At 35.8% G+C, this 25,893-nt stretch overlaps 3 protein-coding genes across 3 annotated transcripts; 2 read left to right on the top strand and 1 right to left on the bottom strand.

The window, feature by feature from the left end:
• The first annotated feature begins 1,374 nt into the window (after positions 1-1,374).
• On the top strand, positions 1,375-5,494 carry LOC143561861 (serine/threonine-protein kinase SAPK2-like). The gene is made up of 9 exons (XM_077049835.1): positions 1,375-1,633; positions 2,081-2,155; positions 2,905-3,006; positions 3,098-3,151; positions 3,222-3,314; positions 3,819-3,911; positions 4,168-4,272; positions 4,351-4,449; positions 4,949-5,494. Exons 1-9 carry the CDS (start codon positions 1,514-1,516, stop codon positions 5,243-5,245), a joined length of 1,038 nt encoding a protein of 345 aa, XP_076905950.1. The 5' UTR covers positions 1,375-1,513; the 3' UTR covers positions 5,246-5,494.
• Positions 5,495-13,598: 8,104 nt separating this feature from the next.
• On the top strand, positions 13,599-18,495 carry LOC143561859 (protein S-acyltransferase 8-like). The gene is made up of 5 exons (XM_077049833.1): positions 13,599-13,865; positions 14,594-14,779; positions 14,864-15,142; positions 16,736-16,969; positions 18,017-18,495. The coding sequence occupies exons 1-5, from the start codon at positions 13,827-13,829 to the stop codon at positions 18,338-18,340; spliced, it is 1,062 nt and encodes a 353-aa protein (XP_076905948.1). The 5' UTR covers positions 13,599-13,826; the 3' UTR covers positions 18,341-18,495.
• Positions 18,496-19,499: 1,004 nt separating this feature from the next.
• Positions 19,500-21,732, bottom strand: LOC143561860 (uncharacterized). Its single transcript, XM_077049834.1, has 3 exons — positions 21,598-21,732; positions 20,217-20,824; positions 19,500-19,666 (listed from the first exon to the last, which is right to left on the bottom strand). The coding sequence occupies exons 2-3, from the start codon at positions 20,744-20,746 to the stop codon at positions 19,597-19,599; spliced, it is 600 nt and encodes a 199-aa protein (XP_076905949.1). The 5' UTR covers positions 20,747-20,824; positions 21,598-21,732; the 3' UTR covers positions 19,500-19,596.
• Positions 21,733-25,893: the final 4,161 nt, after the last annotated feature.

The following is a 25,893-nucleotide window of genomic DNA, read 5'->3' as shown; positions in this document are numbered from 1 at the left end:
TTATTAATATTTAGATATATTATTTTCTATTTAACCCACCACCCACATCTTCCTCTCAACCCAATCTTCTTCTTCTTCCTTGTAATTCTCTTTGAAATATATTCACCATTTTCTTTACCGCTAGCGGCACCAATGAGGGTGGGGTGGTGCATAGTTGCATACTGAAGTGAGGACTGTTAAGAGAGCCGTTTTCGAGCTTCAGGTAAGCTGTCATCATTCTATGTTTTTATCATTTGATTTTATTCGTGCTCGTTAATGATCTTTGTCTTTGTTGTAGTTGGAAGAAGAGGATAAATTAAGGGGGTTAAGAAAGGAGCAACCTACAATGCCGAAAGAGCCAAAATTTCACAACTATCCTCAGCATAAGAAGATCAGCAGACTTGTACGCTTAATCGCAGTGACATATACGGGCTTTAAGTACACAACCGTTAAATATAGAGATATTCTACGTCCAACAACCCTTTAAAATAAATTTAAAAAAAAAAATGTTACTTGTCATTTTATTCTCTCACACATTACCAAGCACAAAACTTAAAGTGAACAAACAATTAACATACAGGATAAGGAGCATGACCCGTTGACCCGTATAATTCTTCCTATAAATAATGTAACACGTAGTATGATCGTAGCAACGATACAATTAAAATCTTATAACCCACAAGCGATATTGTTGCTAAAACTCTTCTTTCTACTCAATTTTGTTACAGGGTTACAACACATATGAATGATACAAGTGGATTAGACTACTTTCATAATAATAGGTAACAATCTCACGTGATGCTTAATTTAGGGGTGCAAACGAGCCGAGCTACTCGGGATCGGCTCCTTAAAAAGCTCGAACGAGCCGAGCTTAATCGAACCCGAGCCCGAGCTCAAGCCTAAAAGTAAGCTCGTTTAATAAACGAGCCCGAGCTTCACCTATCGAGCTCGAGTCGGCTCGCGAGCCTTATCGAGCCCGCCATTTATATAATTTTTTAAAATATATATTTAATAATTATTAATTAATATATATATATATAGTGTTATAAAAAATAAATAAAAATAACTAAATAATATATATATATATATATATTATTTATACAGAAAATTATAATAGAAAATAATATATAAAAATAATTATATTATTTAAAAAATAACTAATAATTGGTAAACGAGCCGAGCTTGAGCTTGAAAATCTACTCACGAACCGAACTCGAGCTTTGGAAATAGAGCTCGAAATGAGCCGAGCTCTGTGTAAGTTAAACAAGCCGAGCTAGAGCCTGGTCGAGCTCGTGTAATAATAATAAAGTAACTAATAATAGTAAGACATGGGTATGGGTTTATCTCTTAAGAAAAAGAATTCTGCTCTGAATTCTCTGTCCATGTGATTTCTATATTTAGTAAACTCAGAATCTCTTACCTGCCCACAACACACTCCACCACCCACCTAGCCTCTAGAAATTTCTATTTTCTGCACACTCATATATCAAATACATACAATAGGATTTGTGGGTGTGTGTGATTTGGGGCAAACATGGAGAGATATGAAGTGGTTAAAGAACTAGGGTCTGGTAATTTTGGGGTAGCCAAGCTTGTTAGGGACAAAGGGACCAGAGAATTGTTTGCTGTCAAGTTTATTGAAAGGGGTCAAAAGGTTTATCTGCTTTTACTTAGTAAAGTTTTGATCTTTTTGACTGTTTTGATCATTTGTGTACTTGATGTCTTGATTGATGCAAAATAGGATATGGGTTTGATCAAGAATTTTTGTAAATTTTTTGCATTCTTTTTTATAAATTTTTTATATTGATGAAATATACTTTTCGGGTTTGATCAAGAGTGTTAAAAATTTAATCTTTTCATGTTTTTGCACTTGATGTTTTGATTGATGCAAATTAGTTTGGGAGTTTGATTTGAATCTTTATAAAATTTGCAGTTATTTATAAATTTTTTTTTTGACTTTTGCTGCAAAATTCTTTGTGGCTTTGATCAAGATTTTTGAAAATTTGCATTTTTTTTTACTTTTGATGTTTTTATGTACTTGGTGTATGATTAATGTAATATACTATGTGGGTTGGATCAAGATTTTTGAAAATTTTTGCAGATTGATGAACATGTAGAGAGGGAAATACTGAATCATAGATCCTTGATGCATCCAAATATTATCAGATTCAAAGAGGTAAATTTTATTCTTCAAAGATGCACAAAGTAGACAGCTTGGTTGACTTTTTGTGTGTGTGCCAAATTAGATATCTTTTCTTTTAATTTTAATATTTATGTTTTTTCCTGTCTGGTTTAATGCCATTGAGTTGCATAGTTCTGTAGATAAGTAGAAATTTGCTACTATTTTATGGTCAAACACTGTTCAATTAAGCTGAGCTGGCTTATATTTTATGGTCAAACACTTGTTGTCAGTGTAGTCAAACACTGACATTTCTATTACTTAATCCCAAAAGAGTCAAATTTCACTAAAGATTCAACCTCCCAATCTTGAGATTTAAAAACCACATTATCACATGGATTTCATAAGTTTCTTTTTGAATTTGCTAATTTGATCCACTAAATACTCCCATGGTCCCAGAAGTCAACTTTTTACAAGAAACTCGAAAGTGAAAATTAGCAAATTTTTAATTAAAAAGTGAGATAAATTTGCGAATTATGTTTCTCCAAGAGTCTATGGTACTCACCCGTTATGTTAGTAAATGTGTATATCAACATTCTGCACATACCATTAACAAATTCATCTTGATTTTGAAGTTAAAAGAGTAAGACATTTGACCTTTAAAAGCCAAAGTGGCATTAAAGAAGCCAAATGCTAACATCATCCAATAGAGTTTGATGAGCAAACCATAAAAACTCAACTTTCCCTAATCTTTAAAATATCGTTTTTAACAAAATTTGGTTATGTTTTCGGCTTATTTTTTTCAGGTCTTACTAACTCCAACGCATTTAGCAATAGTCATGGAGTATGCTGCGGGAGGAGAGCTTTTCGAAAGAATTTGTCGTGCGGGCAAATTCAGTGAAAACGAGGTAAGTTTAATAAGCATTTTCTAACACTCAAAAGTAAAAAATGGCCAAGATTTATTCTTTTGACTTGGTTCTCTTTTCTTATATGAAACAGGCACGATTTTTCTTTCAACAACTTATATCGGGAGTTAGTTACTGTCATTCAATGGTATGAAATATTTTTATCCAATTTACCATTCTGCCCTTTCTTCTATTCTTGATTGATTGTCGTGTTGCAGGAAATTTGTCACAGAGATCTTAAGCTTGAAAACACACTGTTAGACGGAAGCACAGCTCCTCGTGTTAAAATATGTGATTTCGGGTACTCTAAGGTATTAAATTTATCACATTGCAGGTCTTATATGAGAATTCTGTAGATTAAAGTAGGGGCGTTTATGGGTCAATTTAGGGCGAAAACCAAAGCAAAAACCGAAAATTTAGTTTTTGAGTTTTTGAAAACTGTCTGGTTTTGATTTTACCATTTGGGCTTTAAAATTTTGGGTCAAAAAAAAAATTTGGCCCAAAGTAATGAGTCCGGGTCTAGAGTTTTTGTTAATGAATAATTAATTGATGATTATGCATGTGGGCTCAAATATTTGGATTACATTATTTATTAAGGTCTTATAAATTACTTAAAATAAAAAGTTAAAAATGATAATGCATAAATTCATAAATTCGGTTCGGTTCTGTTTTAATTACATGCAAGGCCGCAACAGAACCGAAAGTTTGGTTTTTATGAGAACATAAAACCAAACCATTGGTTTTGTTTGGATTCAGTTATTTCGGTCTCCTAGATTTAATTATAAAACTGCTCTTATTTATTTATTTGCAATCAGTCATCGGTTCTGCATTCTCAACCGAAGTCAGCAGTTGGAACACCGGCTTACATTGCACCTGAAGTTCTGTCAAGAAAGGAATATGATGGAAAGGTGCTGCCTTTGAGCTTTTAGTTATTTAATAGACAACCAATTTATTACTCCTATTATTATTATTATTATTATTTTAAAGCAAAAAAGAAATGAGCTTACAATTTTAATTTATTCTTGTACACTACAAAAACATATTGTTCAATTTACATTTTGCCAAGGTTTGTTTGCAAAGTATTCATGAACAATGATGATTTGAAAAATCAGCAATTTTTAAACAAATATCGGAAATTCCTATTTTAACCCATGAAAATTTTAGTTTGCAGATGTTTGGTCATGTGGTGTTACTTTGTATGTGATGTTAGTTGGGACATACCCCTTTGGACATCCAGATGATCCAAACAACTTTCGAACAACTATTTCCGTGAGTATTATTTTAAACTTTAAGAATCATTTTAATGAAGTTCAGCTGTGTAATTAAACTCGGTTTGACTTATGACAGCGGATACTTAGTGTTCAATATGCGATTCCGGATACCGTAGAAATTTCTTTGGAATGCAAACATCTTCTTTATCGGATATTTGTTGCCAACCCTGAGAAGGTTTCTAATTTCATATGTCATATATGAGTCGAGGTGCTGAAATGGACGGGTGGGATTATGGGCCAAAAAGCTCGTGGCTCGCTTGAAATCAGTCTATAACTGAAACGAGCGGCTCGGCTTGTGGCTGCTTCGTTGGCTTGTCTAAGTTAATAGAAAATATATACACACGCATGTATATATATATATATTTGTAACTTAAAAGCCATATGACATTATTAATGAAAAAAATAAAAATATATTGAAAATATTATTTTGGTTTTTATATATATCAGTATGTGTAAAGTATAAAAAAAGTGAAAGTTTTTTAAAAACAAACGAACCGGCTTAGCTAGCGATGAGCTGGCTCAAGCTTTTGACGAGTTGAGCCCGAGCAGATCATATTTCAGCTTGTTAAGATAAATGAGCCAAGCCCTATCCATCCCTGGCCGACAGGGGTCGGCTTGTTTACAGCCCTAGATGGAGTATTTAATAATCTTTATTTTTATTTGGATTTGTGCAGAGAATAACCATTCAAGAAATCCAGATGCACCCATGGTTCCTAAAGAACCTTCCTTCAGATCTAATGGTGGGTTCAAGTTCTCACAGTACGAGTTTAAACGATACAAACCAAAACATAGATGAAATATTGTCAATAATACAAGAGGCAAGAACTCATCCCGGGATGCTAAATGATGGATCACTAGAGCTTCTCGGTGATAGTATGGACTTTGATGAATTGGATGATTCGGATATTGATGATATAGACATAAGTGACAATGATGTTGATGATGATGATGATGATTCTTCATTAATGTGAAATTTTAGCAATAAGTGGCGCACTTTTAAGTGGTCAACAGCCTATTCGATCATCGGTTCAGGATGACTTGTGAGTTCTTATATGAACCGTTACCAGCTTTATATGATATATGCTGTAATAAGATCCTTTTTTTAACTCTTGATTCCCATATCATGTACAAATTTGTTAAGAACTTCATGTAGTAGTATATGATATGTACATCTTATTCTTCTCTAATGATACAAAGTAAGACCCTTTTCACTTTCTTAACTTTGATATATGGTTGTTTATAGGATTTTCAAAAACATGTTGCTATGCAATATCTTTTTTTATGTATGGTATATACATGGTATCTTACTTTTCTTTATAGGTTTGTGGACGGTGACGAACCTATGATTTTTTGCCAATAGGATCCTAATTTTTTCGGTTTGCAAAATTTTTGGGTCGGTCGCCATTCAGATCGGGTCGAGGCGATGAACATAATAAAACACGGAAATATGGTGTCATTGAAAACGAGTAAGTGGAAAGAATATAGATTAGAAACTAGATAGAACATAAACTTTTAATTCATTTTTATTCATACCCGAAAAACATAAACGTAAGCTATATATATATGGTCTTACATACATGACCAAACATGAAAAACTAACTCTAACACAAATAAATGATTAATTATAATATGCATACACAAGATAAATAATAAAAAAAAAATGCAAAACCCATGTTCTCATTATATATGTTGCATGGTGATAATTGCTATATGGAAGAAGCTAACGAAAAACACAAATACCCTAACAAAATAACTAATATTGACTAGGATATAAAAAACAACAAAACAGAGTATAGTGAGGCTTGAACCTGCAACCTCTCAAAGGAAAAAAACAAGGGACTTTCCATTATACCAATTCAGCCTTAATAGTATGGGTTCCAAGTATTAATTTTTATGGGGTCATTACAAAATTTAATATACCGTCTCTAAGTAATTTTTAAAAAACATTGGTGTCCCGGGACCCCGATGGGTTCTATGTGGGTCCGCCCCTGTTTGTGGACGTATTTCCTAACCGGGCATGATCCAATAAGGTTAGGGGTTCATGATGGTGGCCATAAGGTTCCCTATATAAGGGGTCTTCATCTCTAATTTGAAGGGACCTTTGGTTGGCCTCCAACATATTTTTTGTATCTGTAAAAAAGAGGAAACTCTTAGCAGTCACCTCCACTCCTTCACTCTTCCATGACAAATCTAAAGCAACCGGAGAAGAAGATAGAGGTGTGGGTTCATTCATCTTGAAGACAGGAGAACATCCATTCAACCCGATCTGAGGTTATGTCCATGTCTATTCATTGACGTCATCCGTTGGACACGACAACGAACCACACTTTGACCTTCTCCACTCGGCATTTAAGATCTGCATTTTCCGACAATACATGCGAGATCCAGTTCTGATATCTTAAGATCTGAGTTCATGCGCGACTCTTCAAACTTATTTTCAATTATCGGATCTATTCGATGGAAGCTCAAAAAGAGCCATGCAACTGAATCTCATCGAGACCTGTTGCCTTATTTCAAAGGAAAAAAACACCAAACTTTGAGTAAAACCCTTAGATATGTGATATTTTTCAATAGAACAGTACATCTATAATTCTCAAATCTGATTATAAGTTCCAAGCGTCAGCCGATTTTGAAGGTTAAAATTCCAAGTTCTGAAATTTGTTAAAATTTCAAATCTGATTCATGGTGTACCTTCCACCATGACTGCCCCACTCCCGAAGAAGCAACTAACGTTGTATCTCTCCGCATCAGATAGGACCGTAAGCGGTGTGATAATTGTAGACAGAGACAATGGGAAACCCTCATCTACTATGTCAGTCGCAAACTCACTGACGCTGAAACCAGAAACTCAACTCTGGAGAAGTTGGTCCTTGCGTAAGTTCAAGCCTCACGACGCATGTGCAGGTATTTTCAGGGTTATCCAATCAACGTTCTCATCAACTACAAGTTGTAAAATGTGTTATGCAAACGGAACTCTCAGGAAGGCTTGCTAAATGGGCCATAGAATTGGGAGAACACGCGATAGAATATAAGCCAAGACCAGCCATCAAAGGGCGGGTGCTAGTTGATTTCGTCGCGGGGGTACCCATAGCTCGAGAATAGGATTGCAGCAATGAATTTAAACCTCCCACGACAAAAAAAAAAGATAATGTTTTGCGGCTCTGCACGGACGGAGCCTCAAATGACGAGGATCCGGTGCTAGGCTAAGACTTATATATCCGGAAGGCCATGAGTTCACATACTGTTCGACTTGAAATTTAAAAGTATGAACAACAAACCCTAATATGAAGCCTTTCTGGCTGGCCTCAAGATCGCGCGAAAGTTATGTGCTAGACATTGGAAGCCCATGTGGATTCCATGATGGTCGCAAACCAAATCGACTAAGCTGGGGATGAAAAAATAGCTTTATACTTAGCCTAAGCCAAGACGATGATGCAATGCTTTCCAACATGCAAAGTAATTCATATTAAACGCAACGAGAAGAAACAAACGGACGAGCTCAACAAGCTCGCGTTAGTAAGTTTTGAGCACTTGGAAAAAGATACCAGCGTGGAGATCCTTAACACCCCCTTAGTCCCTACCAGAGAAGTTTGTGTCATTACCACGGGCAGCGCATCCTAGATGACACCAATTGTCAACTTCTTGTCCGTTGGCCTTTTAAGGGAAGGCAAAAAGGAGGCTAGGAGAAACATAAAGCGGATACTAACACCCGCTGAATACACACAAATATTTACATAAGGCCTAAACTTCCTATGTACAAATCTACTATTGGCGGGGAGAAACTTCATAGTTAACCTTTTCTTACAGTTCTCCCTCCGCCGGATAACGCTCCGCAATAGTACCATCGCCAACAATTTCTCAACTTCTGCACGCCACCTTCCTCCTTGGCGTACTGAGCAACGACGGATAAAGGGGGAATGACAAGGCATCGTATTCCACCTCAGTGGCTTGATATTCCGCGTCAACGTAAACATTGTGAAGGGCATAGAGCTCCAAGGGGATTTGGCCTTGCACATACGTAAGTTCCTCCTGGAACCCAGCTTTGTGTCCCACTTGCTGTGCTGCCGTCACAAGGCGCCCAACGCTCTATGTCATCGCGTCATCAGTTATGATGCGCTGAGCGACCTACGTAATAAAATAAAAGTTATAAGGAACAAAAGAATCGAGCAAATATATAAGAGGGGAGAAAAGTTTACCTTGCGAATGCATGCTTCAACAACCAATCGCGGTCGTTGGCAAATGTGGCGCCCTGAGCAGTTAGCGTCTCGATGGTGTGCTCCCGGGCCACCACCGTGTCAGCAAGCTTGCCAGCATCTGCCTTTCGAACTGCCGCCTCCGCCTCCAACTCTTCAACCCGCTTGCGCAGATCTGTGTTCTCCTGTTGATACTCGGCTGCAATCTCCTTCGTTGCTTGAGCCCGGGCTCTTACATCCGCAACATATTCATTTGACTTCATTGCACGCAGCCTGAAATTTTTTATAGCGCTCATGGCACTCCCGGACGGTCTCCGCCAAATCCGCTCTGGCTTCCTTTGCCCTTCTTGGGCAGCGGCCAGAGCTTGGCGGTTATCCGCCGCCTCTCGACCCGCCTTCCCAGCGGTTTCCTCGCACTGTTTAACCAGAAGTTTCATCTCCCTTCTGGCAGAGTCAGCCTCAATCTTCTCGGCATGGAGAACTTGATTGTCACTACGAGCTCTGCCATGCTAGAGAGACTCCAGACATCATTATATATAACATCAGAAGACATGCCATCGCGGGGTTGAAACTTCCGCGCAATATGCTCCTTATGTGGGAACGCATGCTCCAAAAACTCGGCGCACAAAACTGGATCTTCAGATTTGGGGCCGCAAGCGATATTCCGTCGAGGCAAGTATGTTTGCTCAGCCTCAATAGAATTATTGGGGTTCACACTCGTCTACCCCACGCCATTGACCCTAGTGCAAGCGCCAATCTCGCCACCGAGATTCTCAAAAAACTTGCTAGTCACGACCGCCCCAATAGCAATGCTGGACGACGAGACGAAACCATCTCCGTCAAGGACAACATCCTTGGACGAAGCCGCTTCAGAGTTCTTCAAAAAATCAGCAAAAGAAACCGGCCTGCTATCCTTGGCCGCCGGATCCTCTACTCGAACCTTAGACGACTTAGCAAAAGTCGTCGTCATTGGTTGGGATGTTACCACGCCAGTGCGCCGTCGCATTGGTCTCGGCCTAAGACGGATTAACCACTTCCATCATCACAAGCAAACGCACCAAATATAAATCATGCTAAGCCTCTAACGAGATGCCAACACTCGTTTTCACGGGCAAAGGAACAAACACGCCAGACAGTGCCATCATATCAGCGACCCGACAGACATCCTCAATGTTACCCGTCGTGATAATAAAACGGTGGAAGACTTCATCACGCGTTTCAATAAAGAAGCGCTTAACATTGGTGAAGTAGGCGAATAACTTATGCGCGCAGCCTTCCGCCAGAACGTGCGATGTGATAACCTTATACGCGCCCTCACCGGCCGCGATGGTATGCCGCAAAGTTGGGATGCAATCATGAAGGCCCAAGCATTATGCACGAATGAAAAAGAGTCTGGGGAAAGATCTACCGCGCAGCGACGCGCATAATGATATCAATCGAGCCCGACATGGCAAAAAGACCGGTGAACATGTGACTTTATAACGATATTAATATTTGATAAAGATACACATGACTACCATTTTGCTAAAAGAATGCCAAACTTAGATGTGTTACTTTACTCCATTTATGTATCATTCTATTAATGTACTTTGATTAGTCTCTTTGTTTGATGAATTGATATAGAGCCGGAGCCCGGCATGTTCGCCCGCTGGGCCGAGTGTTCGCCCACTTCCGAGTCTTCGCCTTTAGATAACAGAAAGTGTCTGCCCCTTAGGTCGCCAAACTATGACGAGAGTTTCGCCTTTTGAAGCGCCAGCAGCGTAGGGCGACTGGGCCAGACCGAGTCAGAAAGGCTTTGATGATCAAGGTTCATATTAGGGAAAGGAGAGTGAGGGGAAGAGGGGGCAGCCCTCGGCCCAATCATCCAATTCGCTCCAACAGACAGGCATGGTTCTGTAGTCAAAGCAACTTCGTCACTTTCGTGTACCCATCGGACGGCAGCCCTTTCGGGGGTTCCTTAGGGACCGATTCACTCTGCATAGATTGACTGAACGCAGAAAACCTTCCACTGGCAGGCGATCGTGTTTTTCACAGGATTTATCGTTACTCATGTCAGCATTCTCACTTCTAATATCTCCAGGTCTTGTCACCAAAAACCTTCCCCGATTGACAGAACGTTCCGCTACTGACACTTGAAAAAGTTGCTTTCAAGGTCTCGTCGCTTCGGTGAATCACTTGAGCCCTGATACATTTTCGGTGCCATGGAGCTAGACCATATAACAAGCAAATATGACTCCTTCAATTATGTATTTAAGTGATGGTACACAAACACTATTTTATTTTGCTGATTTGGTTGGAAGTGGAACCGAATATAATTAATAGCCTTAATTATCGACATAAACGAACATAAATTAACACATCACTGACACAAATTGATATAGAGACCGATTCGAAATTGTTAATCTTCCAATAGACCTGTAGAGTGGGTTAAGCTCCAATAACAAGAGAGAAGAAGAGAACAATGCTTTGGAACAATTTTCTGATTATTTTTCTTATTCTTTTTATTAAACGAAGATTACAATATATATGAAATAAATACATAAAAATAGGAAAGGATAAACAATAAAAAAAACCTGATTAGAGTATTATATAAAAACTAAATAATAGATAACTTAATTAATATATATTAAATTCAATTAATATATTGAAATCATGTTTCGTATCAACAAGCGTTTTCTCCTCTCCATGTCGTAATTCTAAGTTTGAATTGTTTTTAGATGATTCGGTGGCATTTAATTTACAAACCAAAATGCATGTCACATCATACATATGGTGCTATAACTTTTATAAATCAAAAACACATATAGTACTTTTCTATCATATATACCCATATGTTCATTTCTAAAGTGAACATGTGTATTATAAACTAGGTTAGGTACCCGTGTAATACACGGGTTGGATAAATTATATTATAAAAACGTCAATGAATTTAAAGATGCACTTAAAACATCTAATAAATTACAATAAAGACAAATAAAATTACAAGACCAAACTCTCTAAAAATCTCTTTATATACAACGTTCATAGTCTTTTTTTAAACTTGACCATTTTTATAAAAAATGAGTACTTTGAGTCCTCTTGTTTTAACTCTAGATAGCGCAAAATATAACTGGCCATTGGCGAAAACTGGCTGTCTAAAAAATAAACCAACCCTAGAAAGTGATTGGCTTTGCCTTTTATTGATTGTCATTGCAAAACAAACAACAACCGGAAACTGCCTTCTTTGAAATCTGAATATAATTTTTTTATCTGTTGGTATAAGATTTGTTCTTAAAATATAAGTGTGGTCACCATTATTGGTTCCAGATATGACAACTTCAATAACACGATTATAAAGTCTTTTTACCTGTAGTTTTGTTCCATTACATTGACCATTTTTTTTAAACATTTCTAAGTAGCATGATCGGTACTCCAACTTTTAGTACTAACTTGTGATTTGACATTCCAGAAATTTTTAATCCATTTAAAACATCAGGAGAGTACATATTATCTTGAAGCGTGTCACGAACATGTTCATCTGGACATATACAATCAGAGCTAAGGCATTCTTTCTCTTCTCTTGGAAACATGGATAACAAACGATCGTTAACTTCCTCAACGACCTTATTTGTTGGTGAGTAAGGCTCCTTCACTAAAAAAATCTGGGTTTTCATAGTTTCTGAGGATACAAGGATATACAAAGTTAATTAATTGTGAAATAGGATCACTGGTATCCTTAATAAGAACATCGTCAGGAATATCAAAAGTCGCGTCACCATCATTTTGACCACCAAGTTTTCCCTCTCCTAGATCCAAAAGCCAATTAGCGAACTCTTTTGTTTCTTGTATCTTAGATTTGTCACTTCTAACGGTTAACCATGTTTTTTTGTTAGTTTAAGTAGTTTGCAAATACCCCAAAGGGAGGATGAACACAAAGATGCATTAACAATGTCTTGCCTCGTGCTGCCTTGAACAATAGGAAGAGTTTGTCTAAAATCACCACCAAAAACGACAACTTTTCCACCAAATTGCCTTTCACAGTTCATGTTACCATTTTGACCCAACATGTCTCTCTAGGTTCTGCCCGAAGCTTCAAACGCATGTTTATGAGTCATAGGTGTCTCGTCCCATATAAATAACTTTGTTTTCTTTAATAAATGGGCAACATCAGTGTTTTTTTAATGCCACAAGATGAAACATCAGTAAGATTTATAGAAATTCCAAACATTAAATGGGTTGTTCTTCCTCCCGACAATAATAAAGATGCAATGCCGCTTGAAGCAACATTCAAAACTATTTCTCCTTTGGATCTTATTGAAGCATAAATTGTCTTCCACAAAAAGGTTTTACAAGTTCCACCATAACCGTAAACAAAGAATAAAACATTAGTTTTGTACATATTGTAAACGATTATATGGTTACTATACACTAAAATTAACAATATCTAAAATTGTAATATTTAAATAATTTATGTATGTAAGTATAATGTGTAAATTTAATATTGATGTGATGATTGATAAGGCTAATAAGAAATGTTTTAAATCTTAATTAAAATTGTATTCTAAATAATAAATTTAATTAGAAATTACATGAGTGTGTCACTTGTCAAAATATTAGGTTAACTAAAGGGTTTGTAATTCAACCATCATTTTTGTTTATTATAATAATTGATGAGTTTAAATCAAATACAAATGAAATTAACGTGCTAAATGTGAGAATCAAATACAAGTGAACATTTAATTACATTACATAATTACTCTACTTGTATATATAATTACTTTACTTGATTTTTACGTTTAACACTTTAATTTCATTTGTACGTTTTAATTTTCTCATTATAAATAAGTTTAATTTTTACTTAAATATGCTTATTTTTTGTTTTGTTATGTTTTAAATATATTAATTTGATGCCCGCCAGACGGCACGATAGAGAGGGACCGGTAAAAACGGGTGAGAACAGGACTCGAACCTGACAAGCCAGGGTCCCTAATATCTTCAATATAAATTGAGTTTGAACCTCCTACCTATGCTATATCATTAAACCACAGCCAACTTTTATTTGAATCTTGAGTAGTGATTGGACGATGAGATTTGATTTATAAAATAAAAAAGCCGCTTTCCCAAAACATTCATTCTCATTCCATTCCATTCCCATTAAAACTGCCACCACCACCACCACCACCACCACCGTATCACCGGCGAACACCGTCTGTCTCAGATCCTAAACCACTAATCAATCACACATTACACTCTCTACTCTCTCAACACTTTCCGGAACAAAAAAACAAAAAACAAATGAGGATGAGCTGTCATAAGCACTCCTTCCGCACATTCAATTACTTGTTATAATAAATTCGCCACTTAGGGTTTTCAATTTTCCATGGCGAAGAAGGTGTATGAAGTCTGGAAAGGCCGAAATGTAAGATTTTTAACTAAACTTACCCCCTTTTCGATTTTTTAATAATTAGGTCAACTTCAGTTTTTCTGCTTATGACTGTTTCCGTGTGTTTTTTTTTTTAATTGTGTGTTTGTTTTGTGTTATTATGATTTGAAATTGAAATGGGGCTTTTTTGCTTATTATCTGTAGATGTAGTTAAATTGAACCCCGTTTTGCTCATTAAATCAACTTTTTAATCAATCTGTAGCTTTCCATTAGGATTTGTTTGATACATATATATTGTATATATACAGTATGACAATCTATGTAAAATGCATAGTTGTCAAAGGGTCAGACTTGGGCCTAGGCGCTTGAGGGCCCAATATAAGCAAGGCATGTAGCATAAGTGTACCTTTTTTTTTGGGGGGGGGAGGTGTTTAGACATGTTTTTAGGCTTGTTTAGGGGCTGGTTTTAGACAGTTTGCCAGAATTTTTAGGATTTGGCCAGAATCTTACCTACATATGGTTGGAATCCCATCCGAAGGTCGACTGATCGCCTGAATGTTAGCAAGGCGCTTTCCCTGCACCTCGCCTGAAGGGCTTTTAGTTTTAACAACATAGGTAAAATGAGGGGATTTAGTGTTTTTAGCGTATCCAACAATTAGTGATATTTGATTATTATTAGTGCATATACAACCTCATAAATTATTTGTATTATGTGAATTTAGATTATTATTGTGACATTATGTTTTGTTGGTCTTCTTTTACAGAAATTCTTTCTTGGAGGGAGATTTATATTCGGTCCAGATGCTAAATCTTTACTTGCTACATTTTCACTGATTGTTATTCCGGTTATTGTTTTCTGTGTATTTGTTGGAAGACATCTTCGCCATGAGTTCCCGTCTTATAATGCAGGATATGCCATTATTGTTGCTGCAATCCTCTTCACAATCTATGTTAGTTTTCTTAATCTTTGACCTGACCCCGCATAGAAAGTAACCACCTTGACACGACCCATGTTTTGATTTTACTTTTTATAGGTATTGGTGCTGCTTCTTTTAACTTCAGCCCGTGATCCTGGGATTGTACCGCGTAACTCACATCCACCAGAAGAAGAATTTTCACATGATAGACAAACGCCGATGTTACAGTTTCCAAGAACCAAGGAAGTTATGTATCGTGGGATTACGGTTAGAGTCAAGTATTGTGATACATGTATGCTTTATCGGCCTCCGAGGTGCTCTCATTGTTCCATTTGTAACAATTGTGTTGAACGGTTTGATCATCATTGTCCTTGGGTGGGCCAGTGCATCGGGCTGGTACGGTTTCAGTTCTCACAACTTTTTATTAGAGGTGGCAATTTGAGACTTTACCAAAATGTTACAATGTGTTGATTTGGGTTGGGCTTGATGTTAAACGGGTCAAAATGTCAAATGGTTAGAACAGTTCAAAATGCTTAAAATTGCCTGGTGTTAAGTTTTTTTAATACATACAAACGCTTATTTAGTTTTATTAAAAAATAAGACTACTATTGTAATAATCTTGATTTTTTAAGGGCAGATCTGTCAACGAACCGGATTTTCAGTGAACAGTTTGTGAACCATTTGCCTTCAAGTTCGTTTGTTCATTTCTAACAAAAGAACGAACATGAACAAAGATTCTCCATTTACTTAAAATAACGAACATGAGCATGTGTCTCGTTCGTTCATTTATGTTCATGAACGTTTGTAAACGTTGGTTCATCTAAATCTATTTATGCTCGTTAGTTTACATTTTTTTCTTTACGTTTGTTAACATATTCACTTAAAGTTTTTGACCCATTACAACTGAGTCTAGTTAATGAGTTTTTAGGCCTGACAGACTGTTCTTCAGGTTACTTTTAACTGGTTTTAGCTCAGCTATGTTCGTTTATACTTTATACTGTTAATAAACAAGCATGAACATGTTCATCTTTTAACTAACCGACACGAACATTAAAACCTCGGTTTAAAGTGAATGAACATGAACATGCTTCGTTCGGTTTGTTTACAAACCTATCTAAGGGTAAACTGCATGACATAGAAATGATTTTAGCAACCATTATGCATTCTATTACTGATTTTAGCAACCGATAGAGACTAGAGTGTATCATTTTATTATTAAGTAGTTACAATATGTTAAAGTGAGGTTGGTTGCTAACAATCTAGCATTAGCAGGGATGAGCTAGGGATTTTACCGGTATCAATCCCGAAAATTTGAAATATTTGGTACCGGTACCGGTATCAGTTCGGTACTGGTATTTCGTGCAAAATTCGGGAAATACCGGTATTGTACCGAATCGTACCGGTACTGGTACCATACCGATACCAAAAGCTAAAAACTTGGTACCGATTCGGTACCAAATCGGTACCAAATTCGAACTGGTACCAGTACCGAAAATACTCATCCCTAATCAGTAGTAAAATGGACAAAAAGTGTTTTTAGGTCATCCCGGTTTGACATAGTCTGTTTCTTTCCTTACTAAAAACAGGCTGTTTTGAATTGGGCCCACTTTGACATGTCATCAGAGTGAGGTGCAGAAAAGAATCGGGTTGGGATCCGGAACCTTTTTCAACTTGAACCGAAACCAATTATAAAACTAGTTTGAGAGAAATCAGTTTGTGCCCGAACCAAACCGTAGATTTGAAATCGGTTCAAGAACTCCTCCATTGAAACCTGTTAAACACGAACCAAATCATATATAACCTGGTTTCAAACTCGAACCGATCTTTTTCCTCTTTTAAACTTGTCAACCCGAGCCAGTTTGGGCAAAAACTTGACATTGACCATGCTTGACCGAACTAGAAACCGATTTGTGCACTATCTTGCCACCTCTATTTTTTCTCTTTCTTTTTTTGTTTATTTAATTAACCGTTATTTATGTTGTGGTTCAGCGGAATTATCGTTTCTTTTTCATGTTCGTTTCTTCCTCAACAATACTATGCATCTATATATTTTCGATGTCGGCTTTATACATGAAGATTTTGATGACTGATAATGAGGGTACTGTTTGGAAGGCCATGAAAGAATCACCTGCTTCGGTTGTATTAATGGCTTATTGTTTTATTTCACTTTGGTTCGTTGGTGGACTCACGGGATTTCATCTTTACCTTATCGCGTCAAATCAGGTTAGTCAAATCTACACTATTTGTATTGTGATTTTATTATAGAAACTAAATACTTAATTTAGTGATTAGACCCGAGATCCCACTTTGCATAGCAATATAGCATGCACAAGCCTGGCATATTATAAACTTACAATATAGGTCTTTACACGTTGATTTGAATGATTGATTGCTACAGCTTCATGTAGCCTAAAACACTATTTATAAAATTATGACAAAAATAACTAGGTTTGTGACGAGCTGAGCCGAGCCACACGTGAGCACTCAAGATCAGCTCGCTTGAAGCTCGAAACAAGCTTGAACTTTTCAACCGAGGCTGCGAGTCTTAGCAGGCCTATTTTTTATATTATAAGGGAATATGTCATATAATAGTTTTATTTTATGTAATACATATAAGATTACATAACAAAATATTATTATACATATAATTATGATAAGAATGCCTAAATAAATTATATTATATTTAATAAATAATAATCAAGCCAAGCCCGAGCTTGAAAAATTATAACGAGTTGAGCTCGAGCTGCGCTAACGAGCTTGACTAGTCTCATGTGCCTAAAGTAGCCTGTTATATATATAAATACAATAGTTTTTATTTTATGTAATAAATATAAAATTGCATAATGTATTTATTATATATGAAATTTTTTATAAAAGTAAATGAATAAAATACATTTTGTTATGTTAAGAATTATAATTATAAATGTATGCAAAAGTCAAGTATATAATAAATAACAATCAAGCCAAGCTTGAGCTTGGAAACTTATTAACGAACCGAGTCTGAGCCATGAAAAATTATTAACGAGCCGGGGTTGAGCTTGACTATATATGTAGTGGTTTTTCACTTTTTCTTTTGTATGATAAATAAAAAATTACGTTATAAGTATTATTGTACATAGAATTTATGAGAAAAATAACTAAGTAATATATATTTCGCAATAATATAAAGAATTATAACGAGCTCCGCCCGTTTACACCCCTAATTCCTGCTACATATTTTAATACAACCCAATTATCCAATTGTGATTATCCAATATTTGTTTGTTTCAGACAACCTATGAGAACTTCCGGTACCGAGCCGACAGCAGATACAACGTTTACAGTCGAGGTTGCATAACCAACTTTTTTGAAGTTTTCTGCACAAAAATCAAGCCATCGCAGAACAAATTCCGAGACCCATTTCAAGAACCACAACAACGACCACCTCTGGCCGCCGCTCGAGAATCTGCTGCCAATGATGCGGGCCCAGATGACCGACGTGTGAAGGTTGAAGATGACCTGGATATTGGTGGTGATTTATTGAAGATTTCTCAACGTCATAACATTGAAGGGATTGAATCGGATATACGTAGCAGAGGGAATGATGAAGATTAGGTTTTCGGTTTTAATTAGTTGGTTGAATTTGATGAGGACGTGTGGATGATGTAAATTTTCAAGGGGGCGAAATTGTCGTCTTGAGTCTTGGTTAGTTGGTTTTGGGTGATTGATGCATTTGTGTTGTTATGGATTAGTCTTTGGTACTTGGCTTTATTCTGTGTAAATTAACTATTCAATAGTTATGAACATGATGAATTGTGTTGATTATGCTTCTTGTTACCGTGTAAACGTGGTCTAGACGCTTGAAACATAAGAGCCGGACCACCAAACCGAACCATGACCGACTATGTTTGACCAATTGACCTGGTTCTTGGGTCTGTTTTCTTATTTCTTATTCTGGTTCAACTTTGTACATTTACATTTTTAGCTTATGTACTAGTAAGCAAGGATACCATTGTCGATTCAAAACTCCAACATTGCCATATAAAGCACGTACTTAATATATTTATATATTTTTAACATGAGTACATAACTAAAATTTTTCAAACTTAAACCTTTAAAGGTGTATATAGACAAACCACATGTAATTAAGTTAATTAACTATGTGTAGTTAGCTCTTTCTGAATTTGAATTTGTGTAGTTTTTTGGTCCAACCTTTTGCATTTAGGACATTTGTACATTGGTCTTTTATGACCATAAGACGGTTCGCCGGTCTTTCAAGACCATACGACAGTTCATACGCAGCAATTAGTTGATAGATTAAATAAAACTTATTTTAAATGAAATACATATTTTGCATATAACAACAATATATAACAAAACCCCCAACACAAACCGTTTTGGTTTCTCGTTCCCGCAAACTATAGCTAGTGGTTCAGCCCAGAAGTTTCATTAAAACCATCTGAACTGAAAGTAAACACCCCTATTGAAATATACAGCAATACTTGCATATATAAACCTCAAAAATTCGAAACTTGACAAGAAATCACAAAAATTAAATAACTAGAGAAGAATATAAATTGTATTAATTACGACAAAACAAATTAAGAATACCATAATCTGAAGAAAAAAATAGCTCGAATATTAACAAAAGTTTAAACTGCTGTCGAAGCAAAATGCATAAAACTCACTCGTTAGTATCATATCATTATGCTGACTTGATACAACAACCTGATTGAACTTGCTGCAAATGATTCTGAGAGATTTGTTGTACGAGGTACGATAATGTCGGCATAATGACATAATACAAAAATTGTCCTCAAATACTTCCTCCTTAAAAAGACCGAAACACAACCCAAAGCTACATCCTCAAACTACATTATCCTGCATGAACATGTTTTCCCGGTACTGTTTTCAAATTCATCATCTGACTCACTGTGTTCACTGCAAGGACGCATTTAAAATGTGTTAGCAAACTCATTGTTCAAATAAAAAATTGAAGAAAAGATCTATAGAACATGTCAATATTCAATATTAGTTAATAAACTGTTTAATCACAATCATTTGCTATACCAACTTTTAGCCATTCACTGAATGCTTTATTTCTAACGAGTCAAATGTGATAAACAAAGACACCATATGTACTAGAAAAAGTATCAACGAGTTACGATGGAGTTTTACATCGTTCGAAAACCATAAAGCCGAATACCGATACTGGTCCCAATATACCAACACTGGTACCTATGTTGTGAGGTCGGTATCAGTCCAGCTTGTCACGGTACCAGTAGGGTAACGACACCTGATATAGTTTACGATAATAAAAAATGCTTTATTTCAAATAGAACTCCATTTTAACAAGATTTATATCGAAACGTTATGAAAGAAAGGCGCAACTGCATATTTAGTTTTTTCTAAAAAGATAACGAACACAATATACATGTGTGTGATACATGCACACATAATGTTTCTGTCTAAATAACAAACAAAATCATACCTAGGTTCAAATTCCCGAATCTCACAAAGTTCTCCACCTCTAACATCGGTCCAATGCACACTCCGTCTAGCACTTTGGAAAACAGGCTCAACCTCGGTCCCGGCCTCATCACCATCATTAACCGCAATAGTCAGGTCCCGTTTCTTCAAGCTGCTTTTGAGCGAATTTGCGCTTATGCCATTACCATCACCATCCCCTTCCAAACAAGAGGCCCGAGAATTTTCTTCAACTTTTTCTAAACGAGACGAGTCTCTAACAACGGCTTTCTGGTGCGGGGTGGGTCCCACAGACGGGCTCTCGGGTCCACCAAAGCAGGTGAAGGAAGCACACCCGCAGGCACAGCGGTTCTTGTTGGCAGCCAGTTGGAGATCAGGGTCGGGTTCTTGGTCCACCAAATGGTACTGATTCCACGGGGTAACTCTCATGGGCTTCTCCTCCTTTTTCTGGCCCAAAAGAAGTAGATTCAACCCGTTACTATAGCCCGACGCTGAGGAAGAGAAAAACCTTCCTCCTTCCACTGCTAACAACATCAGTTCTTTTCATTTGGGCCCACCATAAAATCTGATCTTTATCCAAATGTTCTTCAAATCCAATAACCTTTTATATACCTACATTGTCATATTTTCCATGTTATTAAACTTTTTATAATAATCATTAATCAACATGCAAAAAACAATTACAAAAGCTCTATTGTTTCAATAATAATCTAAACAGCTGAATAAAGTGATATACAGGGATTGCGAATTTGATCCATTTCCTTTTTAGTTAAAAGCTTTCTTTATCAAACATGAACTCCAAAACGCGTTACAATAAACTGATTATGAACAGACGACTAAAACTACTTATACACCCTTACTTTATCCGTTACTTATTTGAACAAACAAAATGTGCCACGCGCACAGTGCTTACTTAACACCATCACATTACTTTCAAAACACACATACAAAAATGCGCATATAACGAGATTACTAAATCCTTTATAAATTTGTTAAATCATTATCAAAAATGTCTGCTTGAATAATAACATCAAGTAAAAATAATAGCTGTAAACCCTAATCTATCAGCATGGGACCAAAAACAGTAAAAAAAATGTCATATTAATTCATACAAGAATTGAATTAAATTTATTAGATTGAACTGTTTGAAATGCATTGATGATCTCTGTAAACATCAAAACATAAATCAAATCATTGATTTATTAATTGATCTCAAAACCCACAAATCAATGGTTAACAAAGATCGTACGGAATCAAAACATTACGATCTACAAACACAAACTCTAGATTCATGAATCATCACTACTAATGAACAAAATCCCTAATCCAATTCAACCAATTAACATACATTATAACGAAACCCTAAGATCGAGTGAAAATAATACCTAAAAACCCGAATGTTTGAATTAATTGCGACTGGCGGATCTGAAAACGGATTCGGGTCGCCGGTGGTGGATAGTACGGTGGCCGGAAAATGGGTAGGAAGAAGAATGACTGCGGTGAGTGAGATTAGATTAGGAATATTTATATTAATGTGGGCTATTATGTGTAAAATAGTTTTTTTTTTGGACAACTCAATATGAAATTAATTAATTAATTATTGGTTTCAATTATGTCAAGATTTGACCTTTTTTAAATCAAGAATTTAATGGTGTAACTGTAATGTAACCTCCTATACCAAATAAAACCAATTTAATTTTGTTTAAGCTTCATAAAGATGGTGGCTTTTTCATATAATATTTTTGGTCAGGGGTGCATAAATTGATTTAAAACTCAAACTCGGTTTGAGTTGTAACTGTTTTGATTTGATAATTAAAAGTCAAAACTGGTTAATGATCGGTTTCGGTTCGATTTGAAACTGGTTTCTTAACCAGATTACGATCGATTATTATAACACCTTAAGCAAATCTCACATCGGCCGTGGACAAGAGAGATTCTTGGTTCATAAGTAAATGCTCCGCTTCTTAAATCGCCGACGCGTTTTGGGCTCTTAATGGTAGTGGACGAGATGAGAGCTCCACAGTTAAGTATGCTTAGGTGGAAGTAGTGTCAAAATGGGTGACCTCCTATGAAGTCTTCACCTAAGTAACCAAAAACAAATATGTGAACTTTTCGTGGGCGGATCGGACAATATTGGTATTGCGAGGGGTTAGATGTTACAATTTCGGTTCGGGTTTGACCGGTTTTTGTCTGGTTTGGTCTGTTTTGGTTCGGCTAACCAGTTCCGAACCTGTGCTTTCAATAAGTTCCAAACCACTTTTTTTTCTACATAATAGGTTTCAAACCAGTTTTGTTTCGGATCGATACGGTTAATAGGTTTATTTGCCCACCTCTAAGTTTTTTTTGTGCAAGTCAATGTTTTCAAACTACAACCATCAATTCATTTAGGTGCTGCGACTTGCGAGTTTAATTTGTGTTTGGTTAAATGTCTTGGGGACGGCCTAAAACACATAGGCTAAAAAACTCATTTTTACAAAACGTTTTCTACTATGTGGGAAAACTTTTAGTCTGGTAAAGCCTGTTATAGTTATGTTTGATATTATTATAGAACTATTAACATTGTTGTTATACTTTCTTCTATAAAAGAGAAATCTATAAAATGTATAATTAGATGTATGCATCTTATTACATTTAGGTGAATTTAATAGGATTTCTAAGCTAATTTTGTCTTTTAACCTAGTTTTAGTAGATTTATTCCTACCTTTTTTTCTGACATTAGTAGATTTACTTATGGTTTATTTAAATTTAACTCTTGAATTAGATTTGTTAGCGTCTAGTAGAGGGATGGTGATTGTCGCAAATCATAACATATAATATGAATAATACTTGTTTTGCGTATTTACTTACATTTTTCTATTGAAGAAAATGAGACCTCTTAGACTTAAAACAAGTTAAAGTCGTAATAGATTGTGTGTTAGTTACAAACATAAGACATCTCCTTATAGTCGTAAGACCATTTGTTTTAGTTACAAACAAAAGACGTCCCACAAGTACAGCCATCTAAGCTTGGAGTACTAGACTACCACTAGAGAGAGGATAGAGATGCCCTAACAATGTTAAAGGCAAGACCATGTTAGAAGGAATTGTTTGAATGGTCCAAAAGCAACACCAAACTCTAGTCTTTTGATGCTTTTTATAAATGTCTTTAGAAATGCGTTTAGTAGACCTTTGACATAGGTTTTTATATTAAGATAGAATATAGAATGTTAGTGGTACCATTGAGATTCTATAAGAAGCAAATTAAAAAAGGAAGGTGGTCTTGTTCCAAATGTCATGTAAGGGCTTTATGCCAAATTTAATCATTTATGGAGTTCAAAAAATTGTTGACTTGGGCCATCTTGGTAGGATCGGATCCATCTCATCTTACATTTAAAAGTATTTGTTTTGGCCCATCTAACAACCTTTTAGATCTACAATACCAATTACCAAGTGTTTACGAACTATATAAAATTGAAAACACCACCCAAACACTATCTTCTCTTTATACTTACGAGTCTTGTAATGTTACCTTTTGTTCTTTTAACAATTGTCTAATTTTTTTGTTTTAAAAAAGTGTGAGATGCTCCAAAACGTTTAAATCCCGAAAACTGGACATAAACTTAGAACTTCATGTACGCGAGGTGTTGCAATATGTGCAGGTAAGCATGCTTTATGTACAACCCATAACTACATATAAGCTTTTTTATCAAGTAAATGTACATAAATTTTCATCTATTTAGTTGTCTTTTTTTTCTTTGATGTATTATCAACATATATGGTGCACTGCCCCTTGACGAGTCCGTTCTCCCAATTCCCAATTTCTTTGTTGTTCCTTTTAACCCAATAACTTAATATTGGATTATAAAATTCCCACTATCCACTTTTTTTTAGTTAGAATCATGTTTATAACTATTATTTTATTCGAATGGTAGATTTTATTAAAACAAACAGCCCAAAAACAGGCCCACAATTACAAGTCCAGTCATTGGGACAAAGTCACAAAACAACACTTTACACCTTTAAACAATCAACCCTTAACTTTCCTAAGGTCTAAAGTTATTCATGATTTTGTAGCTCATATTCGATCCTAGTTTTTTCGGATAAACTTTTTTTTAGGAACGGAATGTTTCTCTAGATAACTTTTTTCTTCTTCCTTTTATTGTTCTCAGAAGGCAAATTATATTAAAGAACCGCGAGGAAACGCAACGCCGAACAATACAACAAAGAGACACATAATTTCAAGAAGGAAAAGTCACACAAATCTTTCCAACAAATAGATTTGAGATACGATCTGTTTTTAAGCCATAGAAAGCCGAGAGACTTGATCTCTTCTAAAATATTCACTGTCTGAGCTTTTATTTTTAAAAAATATGCTTTATTTCTAGACTTCTAAATACACCAGCATGATATGATATTAGTATAATGCTTTGAAGGTTCTTTTGGTACACTATATATCCAAACCGATTTGTGATGTGTAGTACGACAAGTCCCTAACTGTGAAAGCAAAAACTTGATTAATCTTGTACCAACTATTGATACCTTGCCAAACCACCGATGCTATGTAGCACAATGTGAAAGATGGCATGTTGTCTCATAAGCACCACCCAAAAAGAAAAAAACAATAAACAAACAAAAAAACAAAAAAAAAAAAACACAACAAAAAACAGAGATCATAAGATTATATGATGCAAACCGTATAAAAAATTAAAAAATGTAACATGTTTTCTTTTAGGTCTCAATGAGATATTTTGATGGTAAAGTACGCTCCTCAACCAAGTGATTGTGATTCATATCATACAACATAGTATTTGCATTCTATGTGACTTTTACAAAAGATATTTCAAAAAAATAGTTATTAATTAACTAATCTACTAGTATAAACCATTAAAACATTAAGGTTACCAATGAGCTGGTGGTAGAATGATAAGGGAGAAACCCGATATTTCATGTGACCCAAATTATGTACTTGACTGACTACTTGCCCTCTTCGTTTAGTTTTGGCAGCACCGAGTGATGATGGGAGACTAGACAAGTAGGTGGCATTCATTAGCTGGATTCATAAACCAAATGAGTTTTAGCTCATCACAATATCAGTGTTCACTGATGTTGAACTTAGATGAGGGTTTTTTCTAGGAGTGTATTCGGTATAGTGAATTTAGTCGATTAAAAAGCAGGAGAAGAATGAAACACGATTTGTCCATACTTGTTAAAAACTCAAAACCCGAATGCAAAATAGGCAACGATAGGTCTTCTTCCTTGTAAAATCGAATATCCTTCGTTGGGGTTTAATTAATAATATTGTGAGTCAAAGTGGGTTCTTTTGGTAAGCTCAACCGCTCCCACGACGACACCTTCTATCGTGTGAGCGAGCGGCTTCCGAATATCTCAATCTCAATTCAATTCGCCAAGGTAATTGATCTATCTATCAATCAATCTATACATACTCAACTGTCTGTTAATTAATAATAATGTTAGGAGTAATTCGATTATTGTAGATCTGAAATTACAACTTTGTTTATTGCGATCTCAATTTTAGTTAGGTTACCACTCACATTATTATTAATACTTCCTTTCTATACTCACTCGATCTCATTCATTTATTTATTTATGGATCTATCTATCTCTATTTCATTAATTGTCTAGCTAATTGATTTTTTTTTTAAGAGAATGATGTGAAATTCACAGCAACTTTGAGGAGTTAT

The sequence above is a fragment of the Bidens hawaiensis genome, unplaced genomic scaffold (assembly GCF_021521415.1).
Source record: "Bidens hawaiensis isolate Kalapana, Puna unplaced genomic scaffold, B.hawaiensis_p1.1 tig00020828_1, whole genome shotgun sequence".
Classification (NCBI taxonomy): Eukaryota; Viridiplantae; Streptophyta; class Magnoliopsida; order Asterales; family Asteraceae; genus Bidens; species Bidens hawaiensis.
The sequence above is the reverse complement of the archived record's forward strand: the minus strand, read 5'-3'. Positions and strand labels throughout refer to the sequence as shown.

Excerpts from the sequence above, each read along its gene's own strand:
- LOC143561859 (XM_077049833.1), top strand. The coding sequence starts at position 13,827 with ATGGCGAAGAAGGTGTATGAAGTCTGGAAAGGCCGAAAT. Across the intron at positions 13,866-14,593 it reads AAGTCTGGAAAGGCCGAAAT|AAATTCTTTCTTGGAGGGAG; the intron begins GTAAGATTTTTA and ends CTTCTTTTACAG. Across the intron at positions 15,143-16,735 it reads TGGGCCAGTGCATCGGGCTG|CGGAATTATCGTTTCTTTTT; the intron begins GTACGGTTTCAG and ends GTTGTGGTTCAG.
- LOC143561861 (XM_077049835.1), top strand. The coding sequence starts at position 1,514 with ATGGAGAGATATGAAGTGGTTAAAGAACTAGGGTCTGGTAATTTTGGG. Across the intron at positions 3,152-3,221 it reads TTAGTTACTGTCATTCAATG|GAAATTTGTCACAGAGATCT; the intron begins GTATGAAATATT and ends GTCGTGTTGCAG. Across the intron at positions 4,273-4,350 it reads ACTTTCGAACAACTATTTCC|CGGATACTTAGTGTTCAATA; the intron begins GTGAGTATTATT and ends GACTTATGACAG.
- LOC143561860 (XM_077049834.1), bottom strand. The coding sequence starts at position 20,746 with ATGTTGTTAGCAGTGGAAGGAGGAAGGTTTTTCTCTTCCTCAGCGTCG. Across the intron at positions 19,667-20,216 it reads ATTCGGGAATTTGAACCTAG|TGAACACAGTGAGTCAGATG; the intron begins GTATGATTTTGT and ends GCGTCCTTGCAG.